Source organism: Oncorhynchus clarkii, chromosome 1 (genome assembly GCF_045791955.1).
Source record: "Oncorhynchus clarkii lewisi isolate Uvic-CL-2024 chromosome 1, UVic_Ocla_1.0, whole genome shotgun sequence".
Classification (NCBI taxonomy): domain Eukaryota; kingdom Metazoa; phylum Chordata; class Actinopteri; order Salmoniformes; family Salmonidae; genus Oncorhynchus; species Oncorhynchus clarkii.
Genome location: NC_092147.1, coordinates 69,442,596 through 69,468,542, shown reverse-complemented (window position 1 = coordinate 69,468,542; position 25,947 = coordinate 69,442,596). Strand labels below are relative to the sequence as shown.

The 25,947-nt window shown below is 40.9% G+C and overlaps 1 protein-coding gene across 2 annotated transcripts in view; it reads right to left on the bottom strand.

Annotated features, from left to right (window-relative positions):
* Positions 1 to 778: 778 nt before the first annotated feature.
* LOC139417168 (coiled-coil domain containing 85A) overlaps positions 779 to 25,947 on the bottom strand; it is a 43,142-nt gene continuing 17,973 nt past the window's right edge. The window contains exons 3-4 of one of the 2 annotated variants that reach the window (XM_071166412.1): positions 5,366 to 5,423; positions 779 to 1,435 (exon numbers count right to left, since the gene is read on the bottom strand). In XM_071166412.1, coding sequence (XP_071022513.1) covers positions 1,420 to 1,435; positions 5,366 to 5,423 — 74 coding nt within the window. In that variant the 3' untranslated portion in view covers positions 779 to 1,419. The remainder of the gene's footprint in view (positions 1,436 to 5,365; positions 5,424 to 25,947) is intronic. The other variant, XM_071166420.1, reaches the window with a different exon arrangement.

Here is a 25,947-nt window from a genome sequence, read left to right as displayed (position 1 = left end):
GTAGAGATGTATATGTGTTTCTAGCTGCGAGTGTGTGTTTCGAGGGTGGTTCTCATTAGAATTGCTTTGATCTGATGCCATTTGAGTAAATAAATAATGTTAGACCATTTCCCATGGCAGCAACCCAGAGGGAAATCTATATGTTTACTGTATAATATACTGTTACGAAAACACACACACACAAGCTGACTATAGAGAGATATTGATCAGATAAGCCTGTGAATATCATGGAGGTCTCTTCGGTCAAGCGGAATGGTGAGCTTGATCATCATGAGCTTCTATCTGCTGTGTTGTGCCTGGATCGACGAGTTAAGCGCATAATTGCTGAATACCTGTTGCCGCTCCTTCTGCTGGGGTGAAATGGTCATTTTCTTCAACCTTAACATGAATCCATGCACTCCTAAACACAAACACACCTATCGTCAGTGTATGGTGTGTGTGTGGGGCCAAACAGAAGACAAGTCTCTCTGGATTAGGTATTTTACATAAAGACACTTTATTATATTAGACATACATCTCTTGATATGATATTTATAGATATTATAAGACCAGTAGGTCAAAAATAATACTATAATTGTTATATATAGAAAACTAAGCAGATATACACTACTTTTGACTTATCTTAGTTCTGTCACCAAAAATCTAAAAGTCACAGGGATTGGAGGTTACACAGTACAGTCTGTTAGTAATAATGTGTGTGTGTGTGTGTGTGTGTGTGTGTGTGTGTGTGTGTGTGTGTGTGTGTGTGTGTGTGTGTGTGTGTGTGTGTGTGTGTGTGTGTGTGTGTGTGTGTGTGTGTGTGTGTGTGTGTGTGTGTGTGTGTGTGTGTAAGTGACCCCTCACAAATCACATGAATTGAGATTAGGATTTTGTTAGGTTCTCGCCACAACCATTGTCATATTAGCTGGTGTTTACATTTATAGATGTATATTAAGGGGCCAATATAATGCAATCTTCTCAGTTGAACTTTGACACAAGGTTTATGTACTGTACTGTAACACTGGTTGGAACTTCACACAAAGCTGAAAGGGGAACACAGTACTGTAATGCATTATGGAGAGCATGTGTTGGTCTGTAAAGGGCCTATGGCCTACAAGTCTTGTTCCTTTCTGTTTCATAGGCTTTTTTTACAAAGGAGGTAGGACTATTTTGTTGGCAACAGAGAGAAAATTCACTGACAGTAATATTAATTTGGCAATCACACTACCGTGTTTCCTCTATCTGACATTAAGAAAGAGCATGGCTGAAGTGGGAGTCGCCCTCATCAAGACACTGTCTTTCAATCTTTATTTTGGTCTTTCTCTCTTGTTTAATCTTTCTCTACTGCACCTCTCTCTCTAGTGTTTCTCTGTCTCTCCCCCTCTCTCTCTCTTTAGGGGCTCTGGTCACTGCAGCATGTATTATGGAGGCTTGTCGGGGTCAGGAGGCATCAAAGCTGAAAGACAAGAGGGGAAAATGCGTATTACCATTACTGTGTATATGCATGTTTCGTGCAAGTTGTCGTATGTGTGTGTGTGTGTGTGTGTGTGTGTGTGTGTGTGTGTGTGTGTGTGTGTGTGTGTGTGTGTGTGTGTGTGTGTGTGCGCGTTAGGGATGGGGGTTTTAAATAATTTCACTATTCGAATAGAAATTTCTGTCAGATATCCGGATATTGTAAATATATGTTATTTTTTTACTTACGTTTCTTAACCTGAGCACTGCTGCTATAGCTAGCTAAGCTAATTCAGGCTACATGCTGCGCTTTTTCCCCAACCCCATTCAGATAAAACAACAGCTTACCTGTTGGTTGCTCGTTGTAGCTTACTCCTTCTCATTGAGAACTTCTATTTCCATAATTTTATTCCATCTTGCATTGCATTAGTGAACTCTCACTCCACTTGCTACACATTGAGCCTCTTTGTCACCTTGATTGGCCAACATCAACAACTAGCTACAGTGCCTATAGAAAGTCTACACCCCGTTGAACTTTCTTCACATTTTGCTGCGTTAAACTTAAATCTAAAAAGGGATTATATTCAATTTTTTCCCGACATAGCTACACAACCTACTCCACCTTTTCAAAGTTAAAGAAAGATATAAAACATTTTCCAAATTAAGAAAAAATAATACAACTGAAATATCATAATTGGACAAGTCTCCACCCGCCTGAGCTAATACTTGGTAGAAGCACCTTTGGCAGCCATTACAGCTGTGAATCATTTTCATTAAGATTCTACCAACTTTACACAACTCTTAGAGCAACATACAGAGCATTCAGAAAGTATTCAGACCCCTTCACTTTTTCCACATTTTGTTTCGTTCCAGTCTTATTCTAAAATCGATTAATTAAAACATTTTCCTAATCAATCTACACACAATAACCCATAATGACAAAGCGAAAACAGGTTTTTAGAATTTTTGAAATACAGAAATACCGTATTTGCATAAGTATTCAGACTCTACTATGAGACTCAAAATTGAGCTGTTTCCATAGAACATCCTTGATGTGTTTACAACTTGATTGGCGTCCACCTGTGGTAAATGCAATTGATTGGAGATGATATGGAAAGGCACACACCTGTCTATAAGGTCCCACAGTTGATAGCGCATGTCAGAGCAAAAGCCAAGCCACGAGGTCAAAGGAATTATCTGTAGAGCTCCGAGACAGGATTGTGCCGAGGCACAGATCTGGGGAAGGGTAACAACACATTTCTGCAGCATTTAAGGTTCCCGAGAACACAGTGGCCTCCATCATTCTTAAATGGAAGAGCACTCCACCAATCAGACCGTTATAGTAGAGTGACCAGATGGAAGCCATGCCAAAAGGTACCTAGAGGACTTTCAGACCATGAGAAAGACTCTGTGGTCTGATGAAACCAAGAAACTCTTTGGCCTGAATGCTAAGCGTCACGTCTGGAGGAAACCTGGCACCATCCCTACGGTGAAGCATGGTGGTGGCAGCATCATGCTGTGGGGATGTTTTTCAGCGGCAGGGACTGGGTGACTAGTCAGGATCCAGGGAAAGATGAATGGAGCAAAGTAAAGAGAGATCCTTTTGGCAAACTCCTTGGGGCAGCAGGTAGCCTAGTGGTTAGAGTGTTGGGCCAGTAACTGAAAGGTTGGTTGATCGAATTCCCGTGCTGACAATTTAAAAATCTGTTGTTCTGCCCCTGAACAAGGCACAACACACTGTTCCTAGGCTGTCATTGTAAATAAGAATTTGTTCTGAACTGATTTGCCTGGTAAAATAAAATAATAATCCTTGATGAAAACCTGCTCAGGACCTCAGACTGGGGTGAAGGTTCACCTTCCAACAGGACAATGACCCTAAGCACACAGCCAAGACAATGCAGGAGTGGCTCTGGAACAAGTCTCTGAATGGCCCAGCCAGAGCTCAGACATGAACCCGATTGAACATCTCTGAAGAGACCTGAAAATAGCTGTGCAGTGAAGCTCCTCATCCAACCTGACAGAGCTTGAGAAGATCTGCAGAGAATAATGAGAGAAACTCCCCAAATACAGGTGTGCCAAGCTTGTAGCGTCATACCCAAGAAGACTATAATTGCTGCCAAAGGGGCTTCAACAAAGTACTGAGTACAAGATCTGAATACCTATGTGATATTTCTGGTTTTTATTTTTAATACATTTGCAAACATTTCTAAAAACCTGTTTTGCTTTGTCATTATGGGGTATTGTGTGTAGATTGATGAGGGGGAAAAACTATTCAATACATTTTAGATTAAGGCTGTAACGTAACAAAATATGGAAAAATTCAAATGGTCTGAATACTTTCTGAATGCACTGTATGTGTGTTTGTTTTTGAGTGTGTGCATGCCTTTGTATGTGCAGTACCAGTCAAAAGTGTAGACACACATACTCATTCTAGGGTTTTTCTTAATTTTGTACTATTTTCTACATAGTAAAGGCATCAAAAATATGAAATAACACACATGGAATAATGTAGTAACCAAAAAAGTGTTAAACAAATCAAAATATATTTTAGATTCTTCAAAGTAGCCACCATTTGCCTTGATGACAGCTTTGCACACTCTTGGCATTCTCTCAACCAGCTAGTCTCCTGGAATGCATTTCAATTAACAGGTGTGTCTTGTTAAAAGTTAACTTGTGGAATTTATTTCCTGAATGTGTTTGAGCCAATCAGTTGTGTTGTGACAAGGTAGGGTTGGTATACAGAAGATAGCCCTATTTTGTAAAAGACCTGGTTCATATAATGGCAAGAACAACTCAAATAAGCAAATAGAAACGGCAGTCCATCATTACTTTAAGACATGAAGGTCAGTCAATCTGGATGAACTTTGAAAGTTTCTTCAAGTGCAGTCGCAAAAACCATCAAGCGTTATGATGAAACTGGCTCTCATGAGGACCACCACAGGAAAGGAAGACCCGAGAGTTACCTCTTCTGCAGAGGATAAGTTCATTAGAGTTAACTGCACCTTAGATTGCAGCCCAAATAAATGCTTCACAGAGTTCAAGTAACAGACATATCTCAACATCAACTGTTCAGAGGAATCAAGCCTTCATGGCCAAATTGCTGCAAAGAAACCACTACTAAAGGACACCAATAATAAGAAGAGACTTGCTTGGGCCAAGAAACATGAGCAATGGGCATTAGACAGGTGGAAATCTGTCCTTTGGTCTGATGAGTCCAAATTTGAAATTTTTGGTTCCAACCGCCATGTCTTTGTGAGACGCAGAGTAGGTGAATGGATGATCTCCGCATGTGTGGTTACCACCGTGAAGCATGGAGGAGGTGTGATGATGTGATGATGCAGGGGTGCTTTGCTGGTGACACTGACAGTGATTTATTTAGAATTCAATGCACACTTAACCAGCATGACTACCACAGCATTCTGCAGCGATACGCCATTCCATCTGGTTTGGGCTTAGTGGGACTATCATTTGTTTTTCAACAGGACAATGACCAACACATCTCCAGGCTGTGTAAGGGCTATTTTACCAAGAAGGAGATGCATCAGATGACCTGGCCTCCACAATCACCCGACCTCAACCCAATTGAGATGGTTTGGGATGAGTTGGACCACAGAGTGAAGGAAAAGCAGCCAACAAGTACTCAGCATATGTGTGAAGTCCTTCAAGACTGTTGGAAAAGGATTCCAGGTGAAGCTGGTTGAGAGAATGCCAAGAGTGTGCAAAGCTGTCATCAAGGAAAGGGGTGGCTACTTTGAAGAATCTCAAATATAAAAAATATTTTGATTTGTTTAACACTTTTTTGGTTACTACATGATTCCATATGTGTTATTTCATAGTTTTGAAGTCTTCACTATTATTCTACAATGTAGAAAATAGTCAAAATAAAGAAAATGAGTAGGTGTGTCCAAACTTTGACTGGTATTGTATGTCTCACCTGTCCCAAATCTTCACACTCCTACAGGTGTTGGTGCAGCAGCCAGCAGATATGAGAGCTGCAAACAACATCAATAAATATGATCAATAATCTATATGACAAAGGACAAGCACAACATCCTGACAATAAAACCAGAATGGAATAGAATAAAATAAACATATTTAAGAGTATTGTCGTGTGTCTGTCTTGATTTTCACAGTGTATCCAGGGCAGTGTGTGTGTGTGTTCGTACGTGTGGCCATAGTAGTGAGTCACTGTACTAATTACAGTCATTAGGTGGAAAACAACCCCATAATTCAAGTGTGTTGTAATAAGGAAGCATCACTTAATCTGAGAGGACTGGATCTGCTGATTTGATTTGCTTATAATGCCCTCTTAATTATTTATGTTTGATACACTGAGGACAACACACACACACCCCAGTTAGCACATAACGTTCTGAGAACCATGTTTCTTAGAGCTTGGTGAGAGCAAGGTTGTTCTATGGTTATTTTGCATACAACCTTCCCACAAACTTCTGTGAATGGTGCAGGATACTAAACTAGCACATAACATGAAACAAATGTTTATTAGGTGGGAATTTCAGTGCTTCAACATAATGAAAGTTTCCAACAGGTTTCCTCATGGTTAAATTTAAAGTAATGTTCTCAGAACGTTCAGAGAACGTTTAGAGACAACGATCTTCTGTGGGAATTTCAGTACTTGAGCATAACATTTTCTACAGGTTTCCTCATGGTTCTATTTAAAGTCATGTTCACAGGACATTAAGAAGACATTCCATAAAAAATACAAGAAAACAGTAACATTCAAAGAATGTTATTTAAAAACATACATTCCGTTCTCAGCGTCAACAAAACTCTCTATGTTGTGTGTTCAGGTGAGTTGGCCGCTTGTTTCCTTTGACATTAGGTCAATTTGAATAGACTAAACTGAACAGCTTTGTATGAGTAAAAATAACATGGCATGCTACTTCCGTCTGGTGATGCAGTGGACTAATTCCATGGATAGAAAACAGAAGATCTTCGTTTTGAATCTCACTGACGCTGTGCCACAATAAATCTATGCTTGGAGTTCAAAACAGTTAATAAAAACTAAACTAGCGGTGAAATTTTCTCAGAACATTATTTAAATACCTTAAAATAACCTATAATTTCAGTTCAGTTCTCAGAACATTAATAAAACCTCCCAGGAAAACATTCAGGGAACCATAGTAAAATATTCTCAGAACCTCCCAGCAACTGAAAAATATTTGTTCCCAGAAAAGGTAAAATTGATCAATTCTGTTTTTAGAACGTTTAAAACGTTTAAAAAACTTTCTGTTTTAACGGTCAGGAAACTTATGGCTTCGTTCCCAGAACCAATGAAAACCAAAAAATGTACATTCCCACAACTTCCAAGAAACTAAATGTCTGTCATTCTGCACCTGAGCAAAGCAGTTAAACCACTGTTCCCCGGGCGCCGAAGACGTGGATATCGACCAACCCCTCTGATTCAGAGGGGTTGGGTTAAATGCGGAAGACACATTTCAGTTGAAGGCATTCAGTTGTACAACTGACTAGGTATCCCCCTTTCCCAGTGCAAATGAAAAACATGTTTTAAGTTTCAAAGTTACAACAACCTATAGCTACGTTTTTGTATTTGGAGTTAATAAATAATTTTTGATTTGGGTCGCAGCATGTTATGCATATCTGCTACTGTAGCATAGAAGCAAAGGCCGGACAAATATTATTTATCTCTTTTGTTTTAATATGTTAAAATGCATCCTACTGTATGTACATAAGTGGACATTATCAAGGGCCATATTTTTTCAAATAAAACAACGGCCAGTTTGGGTCGCAGTTGCACATTTTTTTGTAAAAACAAATAGGCTATGGCTGGTCCATGAATTCTTTGTGTTTTTTCAATAAGGCCCGTGTGCTAATTGAGTTTGACACCACTTGGCTAGCATATCTATTTATGTAGCTATTTATTTAGCAAGGTAAAAACACTGAGCCTAGCGTTAGCTAGCTGCTGGGAGGATGACATGTCATTGGATGAGTGGGTGAGTGACCGACTTTTTCCACTCATATCGTTTTTCTTTGGCTACAGCTAGAGATGCTGCAGGTTCATACGGTTAGCGAGCAAGAAATGTGAATCACTTTGCTAGCTAGCTATGCTGAACTTTATCCACAGTTAGCATATCTCTTAGTTGTCAATCAAATTTATTTGGCATCGATCAAATGTGCGGGCAGGCAGGCAAGTTCCCATTCAGTTGTTAAAACGTGGGTTGGGACAAGCATGCATTTGCAGGCAAGGTGCAGAAGGACGAGCAGGCCACTATTCCCCATTGTTTATCAGTGCAATTTTAACGGCAAACTAGTTTGAGAGGCTTAATCTACTGTTCCCTCGTTCGATTTTAGCTCATCTCGCTCTGGCTAGCATTAGTTGTTGATCTTGTTGTTGTTGATGTGCATAGGCAACTGAGGGAGAGAGACTCCCTTTTCATGGTTGTTCGATCAATAGGATTGTGAAGTTTGCAAATGTAAAAGGACTCCCGTGGTATTTACATATTTGCAGAAATCCATTCAGGTGTATTTTGTAGCTTTTGATGAATGCGTTCTAATGATCCAATGTTGCACTGTTACTACTGCCTGTAAACACACAGTCCAGTTGAAAGTGAATGATGGCAGGCCTGTGTGGCAAATGACGTATTTGCATATAAGCCTACTGTACCTCTGATTGGCTATGATGCACTGGTCTGCGTAGACTCTGGTCCCAGACAGGACAGATGTTTTATTTTGTTTTAATTACAGCAGTGTCTATTAATTGTCCAAACGCGAGGCCGCTTTCCCACTATTAATCTAGAATTTTCACAAACGCCTTACTGTACGTAATTCCCAAACATACTATGAATTTATGAAAACATGATAATGAACATATCTCTCTTGTCAGAAAATGTACAAAAAAAGGTGTAATATTCTTCCTGGAGGAATATGAACAGATTTTATGTTGCAAAAATGCTGTCAGTTCCACTTTAAAACAGTTAGAGTTTAATTGCTGTGATAGGAGAAAACTAAGGATAGATCAACAACATTGTAGTTATTCCACAATACTAATCTAAATGACAGAGTGAGAAGACTGAAGCCTGCACAGAATAAAAATATTCCAAAACATGCATCCTCTTCGCAAAAAGGCACAAAAGTAAAACTGCAAAAATGTGTCAAGGAAATTAACTTTTGTCCTGAATGTTATGTTTTGAGTAAATCCAACACATCACTGAGTACCAGTTTTTGAGGATAAAAATAAATGGAAAAAAGCCAAACACAGGCAAAATCCTAGAGGAAAACCTGGTTCAGTCTGCTTCTAACAGACACTGGGAGACAAATTCCCCTTTCAGCAGGACAATAACCTAAAACACAAGGTCAAATATACACTGGAGTTGCTTTCCATGATGACATTGAATGTTCCTGAGTGGCCTAGTTACAGGTTCGAATTAAATCGTCTTGAAAATCTATGGCAAGACTTGAAAATCGCTTTCTAGCAATGATCAGCAACCAACTTGACAAAGTTTGAATAATTTTTTAAAGAATAATGTGCAAATGTTGTACAATCTAGGTGTAAATAGCTCTTAGAGACTTAAACAGGAAGATTCACTGCTGTAATCGCTGCCAAAGATGATTCTGATATGTATTGACTCAGGGGTGTGAATACTTATGTAAATTAGATCATTCTGAATTAAATTTTCAATAAATTTGCAAAAATTTCTAAAAACATGTTTTCACTTTGTCATTATGGGGTATTATGTGTAGATAGGTGAGAAAAAAAGATTTAATACATTTTGAATCAGTCTGTAACACAACAAAATGTGGAATAAGTCAAGGGGTATGAATACTTTCTGAAGGCACTGTACATATATGACTCGTTTCAGGAAACTTCACAGGAGCGTCATTTGAACATAAACAAACATTTTTTTATCAAAATGTGTTTTTTGGTAGAAATGCCTTCTGGAATATGTGACCTTTCATGTTCCTTAATAACAAACTTGTATTCTATCCATTAATACGAATACAATTGTTAAATTATGAGCCAAGTTGGTTTAGCCACAGAGATAGGTGGAACCTTCCCACAAGCCATGATTAGCTGCGAAAATGGATGGGTTGGATATGCCGGGAGATGAGTTTGGATTGGTCTGCCATGTAGCATGCTTCTGTCTATAACATGAGCTGTTCAGTATGTGTTGACAGTCCTTTCCATGAAAGATTTAACGTTAGCCATCGAGAACTACAAAAGTTTTGCTACTTTTCTCAACAACATGACTTGACACAACGCTGGCCAAACGAGATGTAGCTAAACAAAATTGAGTTAAATGTTTAACTACGTGAAGCATTCATCCATGTATACAGGTAAGAGTCTAGCTACATGTTCAAATATAAGTTTCTAATTTTGTCAGAAAGTCATTTGTATTGCAAGTTAAAGCCTACTGTTAGTTAGCAAACGTTAGCTTGCTGGCTCGCTAACTAGCATTATGGGTATGATCTGTGTAGTAATATTATTTGAATCAGAAATACATTTGCATTGCTAGTTATAGCCTAATGTTAGCTAGCTAACGTTGAACCAATTTTGTTAGCTTTAGCTACCTGCAGATTCATACTACAGCTATGACAATGTTTGTATTGGTACTGTAGTACTATGAGATTATCATGGTTCATTGTTTAACTAGCTAGCTACCTAGCTAGCTAGCCAACATGTCTAAACAAAGGACTCCATTTCGGCCGGATTATTACATGACCCATCAAATTAGCGAGGTTTGTCTGGGGGTAATTATGGCCATCTATTGTATTTCATGAACCTGTCTAGACAATAGTGACTCATCCACTTAGCTAGATGTGGCTGGGGAGTGGTTATAGCATTTCCTTCACATGACCCATCAATTTAGACAAGTGTGTCGGGTAAGCATCATATAATAATGATAAAATATTTATACAACACTTTCTGTTTTTGATATTGCTACTAAGTAACCACTTCACTGCACCGTTTACACCTTCTGTATCCTGTGCATGTGACAACAAAACTAAGATTTTATTTGATATAGCGTGTGTTTACCACATGGCCTCATACGTGAATCCCTAAAGAGATGGGCGTGGCTAAGGCTTTAGAGGGGGTGAACGATGCTGAAAGGGTGTAGACAAAGAAGAACTCTCCAGTAGGTGTACCAAAAGATTCAAAGGCCAAGTGGGGTTAAAAGTTTATCAACTTTCAAAGCAGAATTACTTTCCCATTGTTCCTCAACTGCAGTGTATGATATACAGTTTTCTAGCTTTGAGTCTACTTTTATCCAATGTAATTAAAAAAAAACACAATTTCAGATTTTACTACATAAGACCGAATCTACTGTAGACGATCGGACACATATGAATTTTTCCCTGTTGCCTTCCGTGGATGTCATTGGGCAAGGGCAGAGAAAAAGGCAAGACACTGCTTTGACAGAGATTATTAACACACATACCACCACACTGACTCTCTATGTGGAGAAAGGTATTTTAAAACCCAATACTTAGCCATCAATGGTCAAATATTAGGCAGTACATATGTATCCTATTTAGACCCTTCAGCCATCTTGGTTATTCATGCAGGACCAGTGGATCAGACTTCCAGTGAGCATGTGGCAGAACAGCTGTTCAGAAAGAGAAAATAAAGAAGAGCTGACTAGTGACCACAGTCATTCATCATCTGTCATACATGATGTGTGTGTGTTGTGTGTGCATGCGTGTTTATTTAATATTCTAAGTACAGAGCAAACACTGACAGGTGTTTTGAAGGGCTATCCTGCCCCTATCCTGTCCTCTAAGCAGAGCGACCCTGATCCTCCTGGCCCTCTCTGCCACTATTGACCTGCTTCCTCCTGCCCTCCCATTGGTCCAGCCAGAGACAAGGACAGAGACCTCTGGCTAGTCCACAGCTGTCTCCTCTGCTCTGCTGCACCTGTGTGTGTGTGTGTGTGTGTGTGTGTGTGTGTGTGTGTGTGTGTGTGTGTGTGTGTGTGTGTGTGTGTGTGTGTGTGTGTGTGTGTGTGTGTGTGTGTGTGTAGGGGGGAGTGGCCCTCCATTTTGTTAGGGTCCTTTGAGGCATAGCCTCATTGTGAGAGGAGGAAAGAGGAAAGAAGGGAGAATAGAAAGAGGCGACTCTTTGAAAAACAGCGCCAGGCTTCTATGAAGACTTCAAAGAGTAAACACACACATACACACACACACACACAAACACTAAAGACACACACACACCAACTCAACAGTCTTCATTATGTTCCTGAATCCCTCTATGACAGCCATTAGACACAGTGTCAGTGAAGGTCTGCTCTGAATCTGAACCTCTGCATTAGGCTATTAGTGGGGGAACAAAAAGCTCAAAGCACCAGGAACGACGCCTAAGTGTTGCTTACACTATCAAACAAACAGAGTGATATTACTGCATCTATTTGGATACATAACACACTGTACACTAAGATCAGTCACAAGCCTGTAGCTGACATGGTTAGGGGAGTTTGTGTGTGCGTTGCGTGCCTGTACACGCATACTGTACATGCGCATGTGTGCGTGTCTATGTTCATGACAGTGTGGGTAGGTTAGCTGCACATGTAAGCCATTAATAATATGCAAAATATTCCTCAGCAGACATAATAGGAAAAAGGCTTCAAAGTGGAAATGCAAATTAGAAACCAGGGAAGCAGCTGTTGGCCTAGCTTAGGAGCTGTCCCCTGTAGAGGACCTCTGATCACTATCACACACACACATACACATGCTCACACACGCTCACATACACTCACACATCCTCCAACATCCCATAATCCAACAGCAGTCCAGGTCAACACTTAATTAGTTTCCTACCAAATATCTGTGCTGGGCTTACCACCTTATTAACCTACTTCTTGCCTGCTAGCAACCAAAAGAGAGAAAAATACCCAACAGTGGCAGCACACACACTTTTTGACTCCCACACACACTTTTCTGTTATAGTTGTTTGTGGGAACTCCTAGCACTCGCAGCCGGAAGACCCAGAGATGGAGTAAATAGAAGTGATTGGAGCACACCAGGGAAACCAGCGATATTAGGAGCTTAAACTACTATTTAAAAACCCTAAGATCAAACACACTCACACACCTACGCTGTGTGTGTGTGTGTGTGTTTTCTCTGGAGGCAAATTAGGCTCTCATCCTTAGTCCTACCAAAGGCATCCACCGACAACAGACCAATGTTCTGTCTCTTCTCTTCTCTGTAGAAACACTCTCTACGTGGAGAAAGGTACTGAGGAACACTATACTGTATTCAGTCCTGGTCTAGCTACTGATTGCCTGCCCTGGTACTGATAGAGAGGTCACAGGAGGACGGCTCATAATAATGACTGGGATGGAGTGAATAGAATGGTATCAAACTCATGGAAACCACATGTTTGATGTGCTTGATATCATTCCATTGATTCTGTCCCAGAGTGTCTAGTTTGAGAAACAGACGCCTCAGAAGTCCTCAACTGGCAGCTTCATTAAATAGTACTCACAAAACACCAGTCTCAACGTCAAAAGTGAAGAGGCGACTCCGGGATGCTGGCCTTCTAGGCAGAGTTCCTCTGTCCAGTGTCTGTGTTCTTTTGCCCATGTTAATCTTTTATTTTTATTGGCCAGTCTGAGATATGGCTTTTTCTTTGCAACTCTGCCTCGAAAGCCAGCATCCCGGAGTCGTGTTTTCACGGTTGATGTTGAGACTGGTATTTTTGCGGGTACTATTTAATGAAGCTGCCAGTTGAGAACTTGTGAGGCGCCTATTTCTCAAACTAGACACTCTAATGTACTTGTTCTCTTGCTCAGTTGTGCACCGGGGCCTCCAACTCCTCGTTCTATTCTGGTTAGAGCCAGTTTGCGCAGTTCTGTGAAGGGAGTAGTACACAGCGTTGTACGAGATCTTCAGTTTCTTGGCAGTTTCTCGCATGGAATAGCCTTCATTTCTCAGAACAAGAATAGACTGATGAGTTTCAGAAGAAAGTTATTTGTTTCTGGCCATTTTGAGCCTGTAATCGATCCCACAAATGCTGATGATCCAGATACTCAATTAGTCTAAAGAAGGCCAGTTTTATTGCTTCTGTAATCAGAACAACAGTTTTCAGCTGTGCTAACATATTGCAAAAGGGTTTTCTAATGATCAATTATCCTTTTAAAATGATAAACTTTGATTACCTAACTCCTGGAACACAGGAGTGATGGTTGCTGATAATGGGTGCCTATGTAGATATTCCATTAAAAATCAGCCGTTTCCAGCTACAATAGTAATTTACAACATTAACAATGGGTACACTGTATTTCTGATCAATTTGATGTTATTTTAATGGACAAAAATGATATTTTCTTTTAAAAACAAGGACATTTCTAAGTGACGCCAAACTTTTGAACGGTAGTGTACATATATAGATTTTTTTTTTTTACACATACTTTTCTCAACATTAACCACATCCGAAACAAACCCTTCCACAAACCAAAGTGTGAGCCATCACACCATGCAAAGGAACATGTCATGTTGGTATGAATTATTCGGGAGACAGGCGCAGGAATGCGTAATATTTTTTTTAATTTCTTACCCAAATTACGGCGTGACGTGTAAAGGCACGGGGATGAAAACCAAACAAACACTATACAAAACACAGGGTAAAAACCCAAACAAAAGAGCGAGGAGTACCTCGAATAAATAACACAAGCGCACAATGATTAACACACTGGACGAGACCCGTAATCATCTGCGCAATCCACAATGGCACGAAAGACAAACCGCACATAGACCAGGGACTCACTCGAACCAAAGGACATAGTAACAATAATCGATAGCACAATGGTAAACCAAAGACACACTTATACAATTACTAATCACTGGGAATAGGGGGCAGGTGTGCGTAATGAAAGTTCCGGAGGGATCCGTGAAAGAACAACCTAATCAAAACCTTTCCTTTATAGAATGCACCTAACTGTCAACTCCGTCAAACAGCACAAAAGGCATGTCTATCTCTGTATCCATTATCCAACAAGTGTTCAAAAGCTTTGATTATTCTACTCTAACACTAGACTATTCAAAAATGCAATACAAATCTCCAAAACGTCCCCCTGTTCCGTTCCATACCACTGAATTATGATCCAGGGCCAACCCTACTAGCATCCTGGCATGCCATTCCAGACTCAGAACATAAAACAAGATCCACAAAGCAAACACCATCCCTTATGTCCAGCACAGCAAGTACTTCAACAGTCTTAGCATATATTGCAGGACAATGATGAACAATGATTAGCAATCAGCGACGGAGCTGACAACCATGCATCAATTACAAAACATCTTCCTTCTCACTATACTGTTGGATTGTGCAACCCTTTACTCAGTTCAGAACCATTGCTATTCTAAAATGTTTACACAGCTTATCAGTGATATTGAATGCAGGCCAGTTAGCACATCTGTCATGACAACAGGAAGTCTGACTGACAGTGAGAAGAGGATGTGGAGCATATGCTGACGTCATATCCTCTTTCTCAGCAATCTTTCTTCACAGCTACAACCGGGATCAAATCTCAGGGCTAAAAATAGACCCAGCATCATACACTGTATGACAGCCTAGAGAATAAACAGCCACCGTTTAGTCTATTCTCTTATCCAATGTCGCTCTCTCTCTCTCTTGTTCACTCACACAAACACACACACTGCCCTGAGAAGAGGTTGGTGTGCTTAACCCTTTACTCACAGAGTGGAAAAGTGATGTCATTAGGTCTGGTGAAGGTGTGCTCAGGAGCTTCTCTGCTGACACGTTAGAACACATATGTCAGAGTCAAGGCCCGCGGGCCACATCCGGCCCGCAAGAAGGTTTTTTACGGCCCCTGGGATGATCTTGATTTATTATTAGAACCGGCCCGCAGCAAGCCGGCAGCCCGCAGATCTTTTACACGCACCAATACTACATTTCCCACAATGCAAAGGTGACGCACCGAGCAGTAGGCTGCTTCATTTCAATATTTATTGGCACAGCAGTCGTCAGCATCACAGTAAAATTAACTTTCAGATACCCATCAAAAATGGCAAAACGGAAGGTGGATACTGAGAACCGGGGGTTTCAAACAAGGTGGGAGTCGGAGTATATGTTCACGAAGGTAGCTGGAAAACCTGTGTGTCTTCTGTGTGGAGAAAGTGTGGCGGTACTGAAAGAGTATAATCTGAGACGACATTATGAAACGAAACACGCGGACAAAAACAAGAATATGGACATGGAACAAAGGCTACAAAAGGCAGAGGAATTAAAACGAGGCCTCAAATCTCGACAGGCTCTGTTCAAAAAAGCCAAATCACAAGGCCAGGCTGCTGTCAAGGCCAGTTTTATTTTGGCAGAAGAGATCGCTAAATCAGCCCGGCCATTTACGGAGGGGGATTTCATCAAAAACTGCATGATTAAAGTTTGTGACGAAGTTTGCCCAGAAAAAAGGCAACTCTTTTTAAATGTGAGTCTGAGCAGAAACACCATTGCCGAGAGAGTAGACCAGTTGTCCATCAATCTAAAAGAGCAGCTTGTGAAAAAGGGAAAAGATTTTATTGCATATTCCTTGGCTGTGGATGAGAGCACCGACATTTCTGACATTGCCCAGTTGTCAATTTTCATCCGCGGAGTGGACTCCAACCTAAGCGTGACAGAGGAGTTTTTGGCTTTACGTCCTATGCATGGCACAACTACGGGGCATGATTTGTATGAAGAGGTGTCAAGATGTGTAAATGAGATGGAGCTGCCTTGGGAAAAACTCGTGGGTTTGACAACCGACGGAGCACCTGCGATGTGTGGACACAGGAGCGGACTGGTGGCGAAGATACGGGAAAAGATGCAAGAGGAAAACGCGACAGGTGAGCTGACAGCTTATCATTGTATCATACACCAGGAAGCGTTGTGCGGTAAAGCCTTGAAAATGGAGCATGTAATGAGCATCATCACGCGCACAGTTAACTTTATCAGAGCCAAAGGTTTGAATCACCGCCAGTTCAAGGCATTTCTGACGGAGTTAGAAACGGAGCATGGTGATTTGCCTTATCACACAGAGGTGCGATGGCTAAGCCAGGGAAAGGTGCTTCAAAGATGTTTCGAGCTTCGTGAGGAGATTTGTCTGTTCTTGGACAGCAAAGGGAAAGACACAACACAACTCCGAGACGAAATGTTTCTGTGTGAAATGGCTTTTCTGTGTGACATTACGAGTCATCTGAATGCAATAAACTTGCAGCTGCAGGGTCGGGATCGTGTCATCTCTGATATGTACAGTACAGTGAAGGCATTTAAAACCAAACTGACTCTGTGGGAGACGCAGATGCGGAAAGAAAATTTGAGCCACTTTCCCAGCTGCCAGACCATGAAAGAGAAGCTCTCTACCAGTGCGTTCCCGAGCACACAGTTGGCTGATAAAATAGGTATGCTTGCCGCTGACTTTCGACGCCGATTTGCTGACTTTGAAGCACAAAAAAGCAGGTTGGAACTGCTCGGTAACCCATTTGCTGTTGACGTGGAAAGCTCACCACCAAACCTCCAAATGGAGTTGATTGACCTCCAATGCAATGATGCACTGAGGGCAAAATATGCGGCAGTGGGTGCTGCGGAGTTCGCCCGTTTCCTCCCCGGCACAATGCCCCAGCTGCGCATCCAGGCTGCTCAAACGTTGTCTATGTTTGGCAGCACATACCTGTGTGAACAACTGTTTTCTTTGATGAACCTGAACAAAACATCACACAGAAGTCGACTTACTGCTGAACACCTCCACTCAATTCTGAGGATTTCTTCAGCTCAGAGCCTTACCCCGAACATTGATGAACTTGTGGAAAAGATGGGACACCACCAAGTATCACCCTCAACCTCAAACAAGTGAACATTACTGTGCAATCACATATTTAGAGTTTTTACTCAGTTCAAGTTTAAAAGTTAAAATTTAATATTTGTTTTCACTGCATGTTACTTCTCCTTAAACAAAGTGTTGTTTTTGATTAATAGATTTTTGCACTTTATTTTTTTGTATTTCAATCCAATTATATTTAAAAAATATTTCAGTTGAGTGGATGATAGAAAATTGCTATTATTGTTTTTTCTTTGAAGTAAATTTAGCCCACTTTTGCTAAAATAGAAAATATAGTCTACTGATGGTGCCTTGAATACCGGTTTCTTTCATTTAATGTTCATGTTATGGGGATATTTATATAAAGGAAATTTGTCTTTTGTGTCTGTTGAAAATTAAAGATTACTGACAGAGCCATAAGAAAATATTGCTTTATTTATCTGATCATATTGTAATATATTTGTTAGGTTTTCAGTAGGTTCAATTAGGTTCACTAGACTATATGCGTCATTTAAAATTTTTTCAATGAACATTCGAACAGTCCGGCCCTCGTCTTGTAGCTGATTTTTTTATTTGGCCCTCCGTCCATTTGACTTTGACACCCCTGCGTTAGAACATAATGCGGTCAGGTGACACACTGCCAACCAATGCTATTATCATGAGACTAATTCAGACTTCTGTAACGGACACCCATTACCAGGTTGGAATACAGTACTAGTGCAAAAAGTAAACACTCTACATCTACCAGGATTGGGATTCAAACATTTCAAGGACGGATGAGGTTTGCGCCATTTTCTCCCTTGGAGAAAGGTTCTGTCTTTGTGTTCTTTGCTTCGCCAGGCTTCTGCAGCTGTCTTTTGTCTGGGTGAACAAGTTCTCAAAAGATGACTTGGGAAGGGGGGGGCATACAGCCAGTTCATGAAAGACAGAATATGACCTTCAGCTTGGCATACCCCACAAAGAGTAAAGCTCCTTCAAATACAACAGCTCAGCCTTCGTCATACCCTCAATGTGCGTCACACACTCATTCACTCACAGTGAGCGACCACAGTTGGATGGCTGAATCGACCATGGCAGTATGATTGCCATGTGTATTGGTGATAGTGAAGAGGCTATTGCTAATGTCCATATTCTTATGATGCTCCACTGCCTCACTCGCATATGCACACCCCCACGCACACAATACACACAACACATACACTCTGTCACTCTCTCTCTCTCTCTCTCTCTCTCTCTCTCTCTCTCTCTCTCTCACTGTTTGAACAGATTTTCGTGGCTAGGCCAACATGATTGGTCGTGAGAGTCTGGAAAATGAGACATTGGATTCTCCCATTCTGCAGGTTTACAGGAAGTCCCTCCATCCTACTCTGCATCTTCACTGGCAGGTTTGCTCCATATTCACTATGTGACTGCTGGCCTTACTTCTGGTATTTTATTAACTTCTTAAAGCATGTGCTAAATATTCACAGTACATATGCTATTTAGCTGCCAAACTATTCTACTACTTCCTTTCCCTCTATGTAATGTAGTCCAAGTCTGTACAGTCTAGGATGGCCACAGTGAAAGAGCAGAGACAGAGTGATGTGTGCCCTATCATCAGAAACAAAAAAGTTGCCTTCTGTTCAGTCGAGCAACCACTTCTTTCTGCTTATGAACAATAATGCAAGCAAGGCCAGCTGAGACCCAGCCAAACTGCAGTGCTTTCACTTATGCCCCTTAAAGCATGTACACACACACACGTTCATAATCATATTTTCTGTGACAGACACACACACTGTCACACACACACACTTTCTCACTCAAGCGAATGAGGCACCATCTGTTGCTGCTCACACCACACCTGACACCAAGCATGTCAGTGTTCTGGTCTTAACGACACACACACTGACTTCTACACATCAAATCAGTCATCTCTTTTCCATCCATAGTATCATTATCTAAAACCACATCATCTACAAAACATAATCATCATTAAGGCTCTAAATCGTGCTATTTAAGGCCTGACAGCATAAATTAAAGCTGTGATTAATTCATGCAACACACACACACACACACACACATAAGCACACACAGACAGACACCAACACACGTACATACGCACACACACACACACACACACACACACACACACACACACACACACACACACATTAACATTAATCAAGAATATAATGGACTCTGCTGGTGCTGGGCAATTAGAGCGCAGCAGACAACTACTATAGCATGAGATGAGTATTTGACAGATAGTCATGCACTATCTCTGAGAGTGACGGATGTATAAGATGAAGAATGTCTGTTGAGAGCTACAACACATACTTGGGGACGGATTCAATATAACTTGCTTGACATTTTAGTCATTTCTGATTGAGCCGACCTGCGCAGCACATACAAGTGTCTGCATACAATGCCTTCAGAAAGCATTCCTACCTCTTGACATATTACACATTTTGTTGTGTTACAGTCTGAAATCAAAATTGATTAAACTGATTTTTTTTCTCTCACCCATCTACACACAATAGCCCATAATGACTAATTGAAAGACAGAAATATCTCAATACATGTTAGAATCACCATTGGCAGTGATTACAGCTAGGAGTCTTTCTGGGTAAGTGTCTTAGACCTTTGCCCTCCAGGATTGTACAATATTTGCACATTATTCTTTTTTTATATAATTCAAGCTCTGTTAAGTTGTTTGTTGATCATTGCAAAACAACTAGCTCTTGGCCTCATGATGAAATCCCTGAGCGGTTTCTTTCCTCTCCGGCAATTGAGTTAGGAAGGACACATGTATCTTTGTAGTGGCTGGGTGTATTGATATAGAATCAAACGTGTAATAACAACTTCACCATGCTCAAAGGGATATTAATTGCTTTTCATTTTTACCCATCTATCGTACTACACCGACGCTCGTCGGATGTGGTAGGGCTTGCAAACGAAAACGGACTACAAAGGGAAGCACAGCCGTGAGCTGCCCAGTGACACAAGCCTACCAGACGAGCTACAGTTGAAGTCAGAAGTTCACATACACCTTAGCCAAATAGATTTTGTAGGCTGTGATTCGATGATAAATTAACAGGCACCACATTGATTATATGCAATGCAGGACAAGCTAGTTAACCTAGTAATATCATCAACCATGTGTAGTTAACTTGTGATTAGGTGAAGATTGATTGTTTTTTATAAGATAAGTTTAATGCTAGCTAGCAACTTACCTTGGCTCCTTGCTGCACTTGTGTAACAGGTGGTCAGCCTGCCACGCAGTTTCCTCATTGAATGCAATGCAATCGGCGTCCAAAATTGCCGATTACCGATTGTTATGAAAACTTGAAATCGGCCCTAATTAATCGGCCATGCCAATCAGTCGACCTCTAATGTAAACTTCTGACCCACTGGGAATGTGATGAAAGAAATAAAAGCTGAAACAAATCAGCTTCAAATCAATCTCTTCTATTATTCCGACATTTCACATTCTTAAAATAAAGTGGTGATCCTAACTGACCTAAGACAGGGAATTTTTACTAGGATTAAATGTCAGGAATTATTAAAAACTGGGTTTAAATGTATTTGGCTAAGGTGTATGTAAACTTCCGACTTCAACTGTATATAAAGCACAGGAAAAATCACGTTTTGGACTGCCCTGGATCTTTAAACTCATAGCACGTCATGCCAATTTTAGGCAACAATGTTTTACAGTTGAGGCATAAAACACCCACCTGTGAATAACATGAGACTCAGTTCAGAATAGACTCAGGTGTGTGAAAGTTCATTTCTTCAGAATTTCACCACAAAATGTTTTTGGGATGTCCTAGGCAATGCATTGCGGGGCAATTCAGCCTATGCTTTTTCACTCTCCCTAGTTCCAATTCCTGATTGAATATGAATGCAAGTCTGATAACAACAACAATTGGCCTTTACAAATGAGCCATAATAGACCTGTCACACTGACAACTCCTTTCCGTAATATCAGACATGTTCAACCTTATTGGACAACTGCTAATAGCCTTGTATGCATTGCATTGGACCAACTTTATTGAAATCCCAAGGTATTTGGAGACACTGGTCAGGGTGTTAACAAGTGGAGGAGGAAACACAGAGAACATGGCCCTAAGTACTGCTCAGTGTACCAGACTGATTATTCAGAGAACTGGGCTTCCACTTATGCCAACAGCTGGGTATGTACAGTAGGAGGTTTTCTCAGAAAATTCCTTTAGTTTCTGAGAATGAGGGCGATGGAAGGGAGGGAGAGAGACAGTGAAAGAGAGAGGGAGCAAGAGAGAGGGAGCGTGACAGAGAGAAAGAAAGAGGGAGGGAGGGCGGGCAGGAGGGATTGATGGAGGGGGAGGGAATGAGTAAAGAAGAGAGTAAAGAAGAGAGAAAATGCAATATTGAAAACTTCAGACGAACGCTAAAGCCTTGTTTATATTGGCAGTTTGAAGTGACTAAAATCCAATTTTTTTGCATTTCTGATTGGTTTGAGTCTGTTATTTTTCCTGCAGTCTGAACAGCCCTAAAGCACATGGAATAGGATACTTCAAGCCACATTTGTGGTTTGAAGTCAGATATAAATCTGATTCCTGGCCATGCGACTTGTGTGTGAATGGTCAAATCTGATTTATTTTACCTCAACTGGTTTTAGGACTGTTATTTGGCATATCTTGTTGCTTGCTAGCTACTCTGTTGACAGTCTGACAAGGACATGTGGTTGTTTAAGGTTTTGAAAGTGTTCTTACACTATGATTTTGAACATTCAAAGCAACTGGGAACTGTCCATTGTAGGCATTGTTGTCACCATAGCTTGCTACATAACTTCTGAGTGATAGGAAGCACCGGCACCACCACCAATCAGTCTACACCACTGCAAACATGTCAGCAAAAGACTGCGGTCTGAACACACACAAATTAAATTTGGTCACTTGTAACTTGCTGTTTGGACAGTCAGTATTCCATAACGGATTTGAAAAACACAACTGATTTGAGAATTAAGGCCTGCAGTGTGAACAAGGCTTTAGAGGATCCCTGCCAGCTCCCTCTTTCCCTCATCAGTAACACCATCTCAAGAGAGGATAAATTAAATTCCAGCTTGATGCCAAAACAGCCGATGTTCAACCTTCTACAACCCCACCCACCTCCCCCCAACACTCATTGAAACCCAGAAAGCAATTCAAAATCCCTCCAAATTAAATTAGGTTCATACTGCAATATAAACATCCTAAACCAAACAGAACAGGACAGACCAGATCAGGGCTTTTGAGATTCTCACGATTCTATATGAATTGTGATTTGATACTGCAATTTTATTTCGATTTGATGTTCCAAACATATTGCTCACCATACTGTATGTCTACTACAGAGAGACAAGTGAGAAAATTAGTTTCGGTCAGTCACGGAAATAAAAGTCGAGAAAACATTATGGCTCAAAATGTAAAATGTAAAAGAAGATGGATATCTATAGGATCGGATGCAGGAACTGCTGACTAGCACTAGCTAATACTACCCAGCAAAATTAGTAGTCAAAGTATTGATATCATTTTGTCAAAAATATCACGATATGTAGGCTAACTGTATCAATTTTTCACTACAGGATACGGAAAGGAAACCCTATGTAGCATGAAGCAGCCTGAAAATTCAGCAGGGCCTGTTGGGTGTCACATCTCCAATGCTAATGCCTGGGCACCCTGAGCACACGACAGGGAGAATGATGCCTTATTTACACAGCATCTGACACCAGTCCTCACTGATTGACTGGCTGACACACTGAGATCACTCCACCAAAGCCCAGAGATATTAAGTGCTCTCAAAAGACAAACATACACAGTGCCTTCGGGAAGTATTCAGACCCCTTGACTTTTCCACATTTTGTTACATTACAGCAGGGGTGTCAAAGTCAAATGGACGGAGGGCCAAATAAAAAAATCAGCTACAAGACGAGGGCCGGACTGTTCGAATGTTCATTGAAAAATTTTTAAATGACGCATATAGTCTAGTGAACCTAATTGAACCTACTGAAAACCTAACAAATATATTACAATATGATCAGATAAATAAAGCAATATTTTCTTATGGCTCTGTCAGTAATCTTTAATTTTCAACAGACACAAAAGACAAATTTCCTTTATATAAATATCCCCATAACATGAACATTAAATGAAAGAAACCGGTATTCAAGGCACCATCAGTAGACTATATTTTCTATTTTAGCAAAAGTGGGCTAAATTTACTTCAAAGAAAAAACAATAATAGCAATTTTCTATCATCCACTCAACTGAAATATTTTTAAAATATAATTGGATTGAAATACAAAAAAATAAAGTGCAAAAATCTATTAATCAAAAACAACACTTTGTTTAAGGAGAAGTAACATGCAGTGAAAACAAATATTAAATTTTAACTTTTAAACTTGAACTGAGTAAAAACTCTAAATATGTGATTGCACAGTAATGTTCACTTGTTTGAGGTTGAGGGTGATACTTGGTGGTGTCCCATCTTTTCCACAAGTTCATCAATGTTCGGGGTAAGGCTCTGAGCTGAAGAAATCCTCAGAATTGAGTGGAGGTGTTCAGCAGTAAGTCGACTTCTGTGTGATGTTTTGTTCAGGTTCATCAAAGAAAACAGTTGTTCACACAGGTATGTGCTGCCAAACATAGACAACGTTTGAGCAGCCTGGATGCGCAGCTGGGGCATTGTGCCGGGGAGGAAACGGGCGAACTCCGCAGCACCCACTGCCGCATATTTTGCCCTCAGTGCATCATTGCATTGGAGGTCAATCAACTCCATTTGGAGGTTTGGTGGTGAGCTTTCCACGTCAACAGCAAATGGGTTACCGAGCAGTTCCAACCTGCTTTTTTGTGCTTCAAAGTCAGCAAATCGGCGTCGAAAGTCAGCGGCAAGCATACCTATTTTATCAGCCAACTGTGTGCTCGGGAACGCACTGGTAGAGAGCTTCTCTTTCATGGTCTGGCAGCTGGGAAAGTGGCTCAAATTTTCTTTCCGCATCTGCGTCTCCCACAGAGTCAGTTTGGTTTTAAATGCCTTCACTGTACTGTACATATCAGAGATGACACGATCCCGACCCTGCAGCTGCAAGTTTATTGCATTCAGATGACTCGTAATGTCACACAGAAAAGCCATTTCACACAGAAACATTTCGTCTCGGAGTTGTGTTGTGTCTTTCCCTTTGCTGTCCAAGAACAGACAAATCTCCTCACGAAGCTCGAAACATCTTTGAAGCACCTTTCCCTGGCTTAGCCATCGCACCTCTGTGTGATAAGGCAAATCACCATGCTCCGTTTCTAACTCCGTCAGAAATGCCTTGAACTGGCGGTGATTCAAACCTTTGGCTCTGATAAAGTTAACTGTGCGCGTGATGATGCTCATTACATGCTCCATTTTCAAGGCTTTACCGCACAACGCTTCCTGGTGTATGATACAATGATAAGCTGTCAGCTCACCTGTCGCGTTTTCCTCTTGCATCTTTTCCCGTATCTTCGCCACCAGTCCGCTCCTGTGTCCACACATCGCAGGTGCTCCGTCGGTTGTCAAACCCACGAGTTTTTCCCAAGGCAGCTCCATCTCATTTACACATCTTGACACCTCTTCATACAAATCATGCCCCGTAGTTGTGCCATGCATAGGACGTAAAGCCAAAAACTCCTCTGTCACGCTTAGGTTGGAGTCCACTCCGCGGATGAAAATTGACAACTGGGCAATGTCAGAAATGTCGGTGCTCTCATCCACAGCCAAGGAATATGCAATAAAATCTTTTCCCTTTTTCACAAGCTGCTCTTTTAGATTGATGGACAACTGGTCTACTCTCTCGGCAATGGTGTTTCTGCTCAGACTCACATTTAAAAAGAGTTGCCTTTTTTCTGGGCAAACTTCGTCACAAACTTTAATCATGCAGTTTTTGATGAAATCCCCCTCCGTAAATGGCCGGGCTGATTTAGCGATCTCTTCTGCCAAAATAAAACTGGCCTTGACAGCAGCCTGGCCTTGTGATTTGGCTTTTTTGAACAGAGCCTGTCGAGATTTGAGGCCTCGTTTTAATTCCTCTGCCTTTTGTAGCCTTTGTTCCATGTCCATATTCTTGTTTTTGTCCGCGTGTTTCGTTTCATAATGTCGTCTCAGATTATACTCTTTCAGTACCGCCACACTTTCTCCACACAGAAGACACACAGGTTTTCCAGCTACCTTCGTGAACATATACTCCGACTCCCACCTTGTTTGAAACCCCCGGTTCTCAGTATCCACCTTCCGTTTTGCCATTTTTGATGGGTATCTGAAAGTTAATTTTACTGTGATGCTGACGACTGCTGTGCCAATAAATATTGAAATGAAGCAGCCTACTGCTCGGTGCGTCACCTTTGCATTGTGGGAAATGTAGTATTGGTGCGTGTAAAAGATCTGCGGGCTGCCGGCTTGCTGCGGGCCGGTTCTAATAATAAATCAAGATCATCCCAGGGGCCGTAAAAAACCTTCTTGCGGGCCGGATGTGGCCCGCGGGCCTTGACTCTGACATATGTGCATTACAGCCTTATTCTAAAATGGATTAAATGTTATTATTTTCTCAGAAATATACACACAATACCCCATAATGACAAAACAAAAACAGGTTTGTAGAAAAAAAATGTTTTTTTAAATATATGAAATACCTTATTTACATAACTATTCAGACCCTTTGTCATGAGACTCGAAATTGAGCTCTCGTGCATCCAGTTTCCATTGATCATCC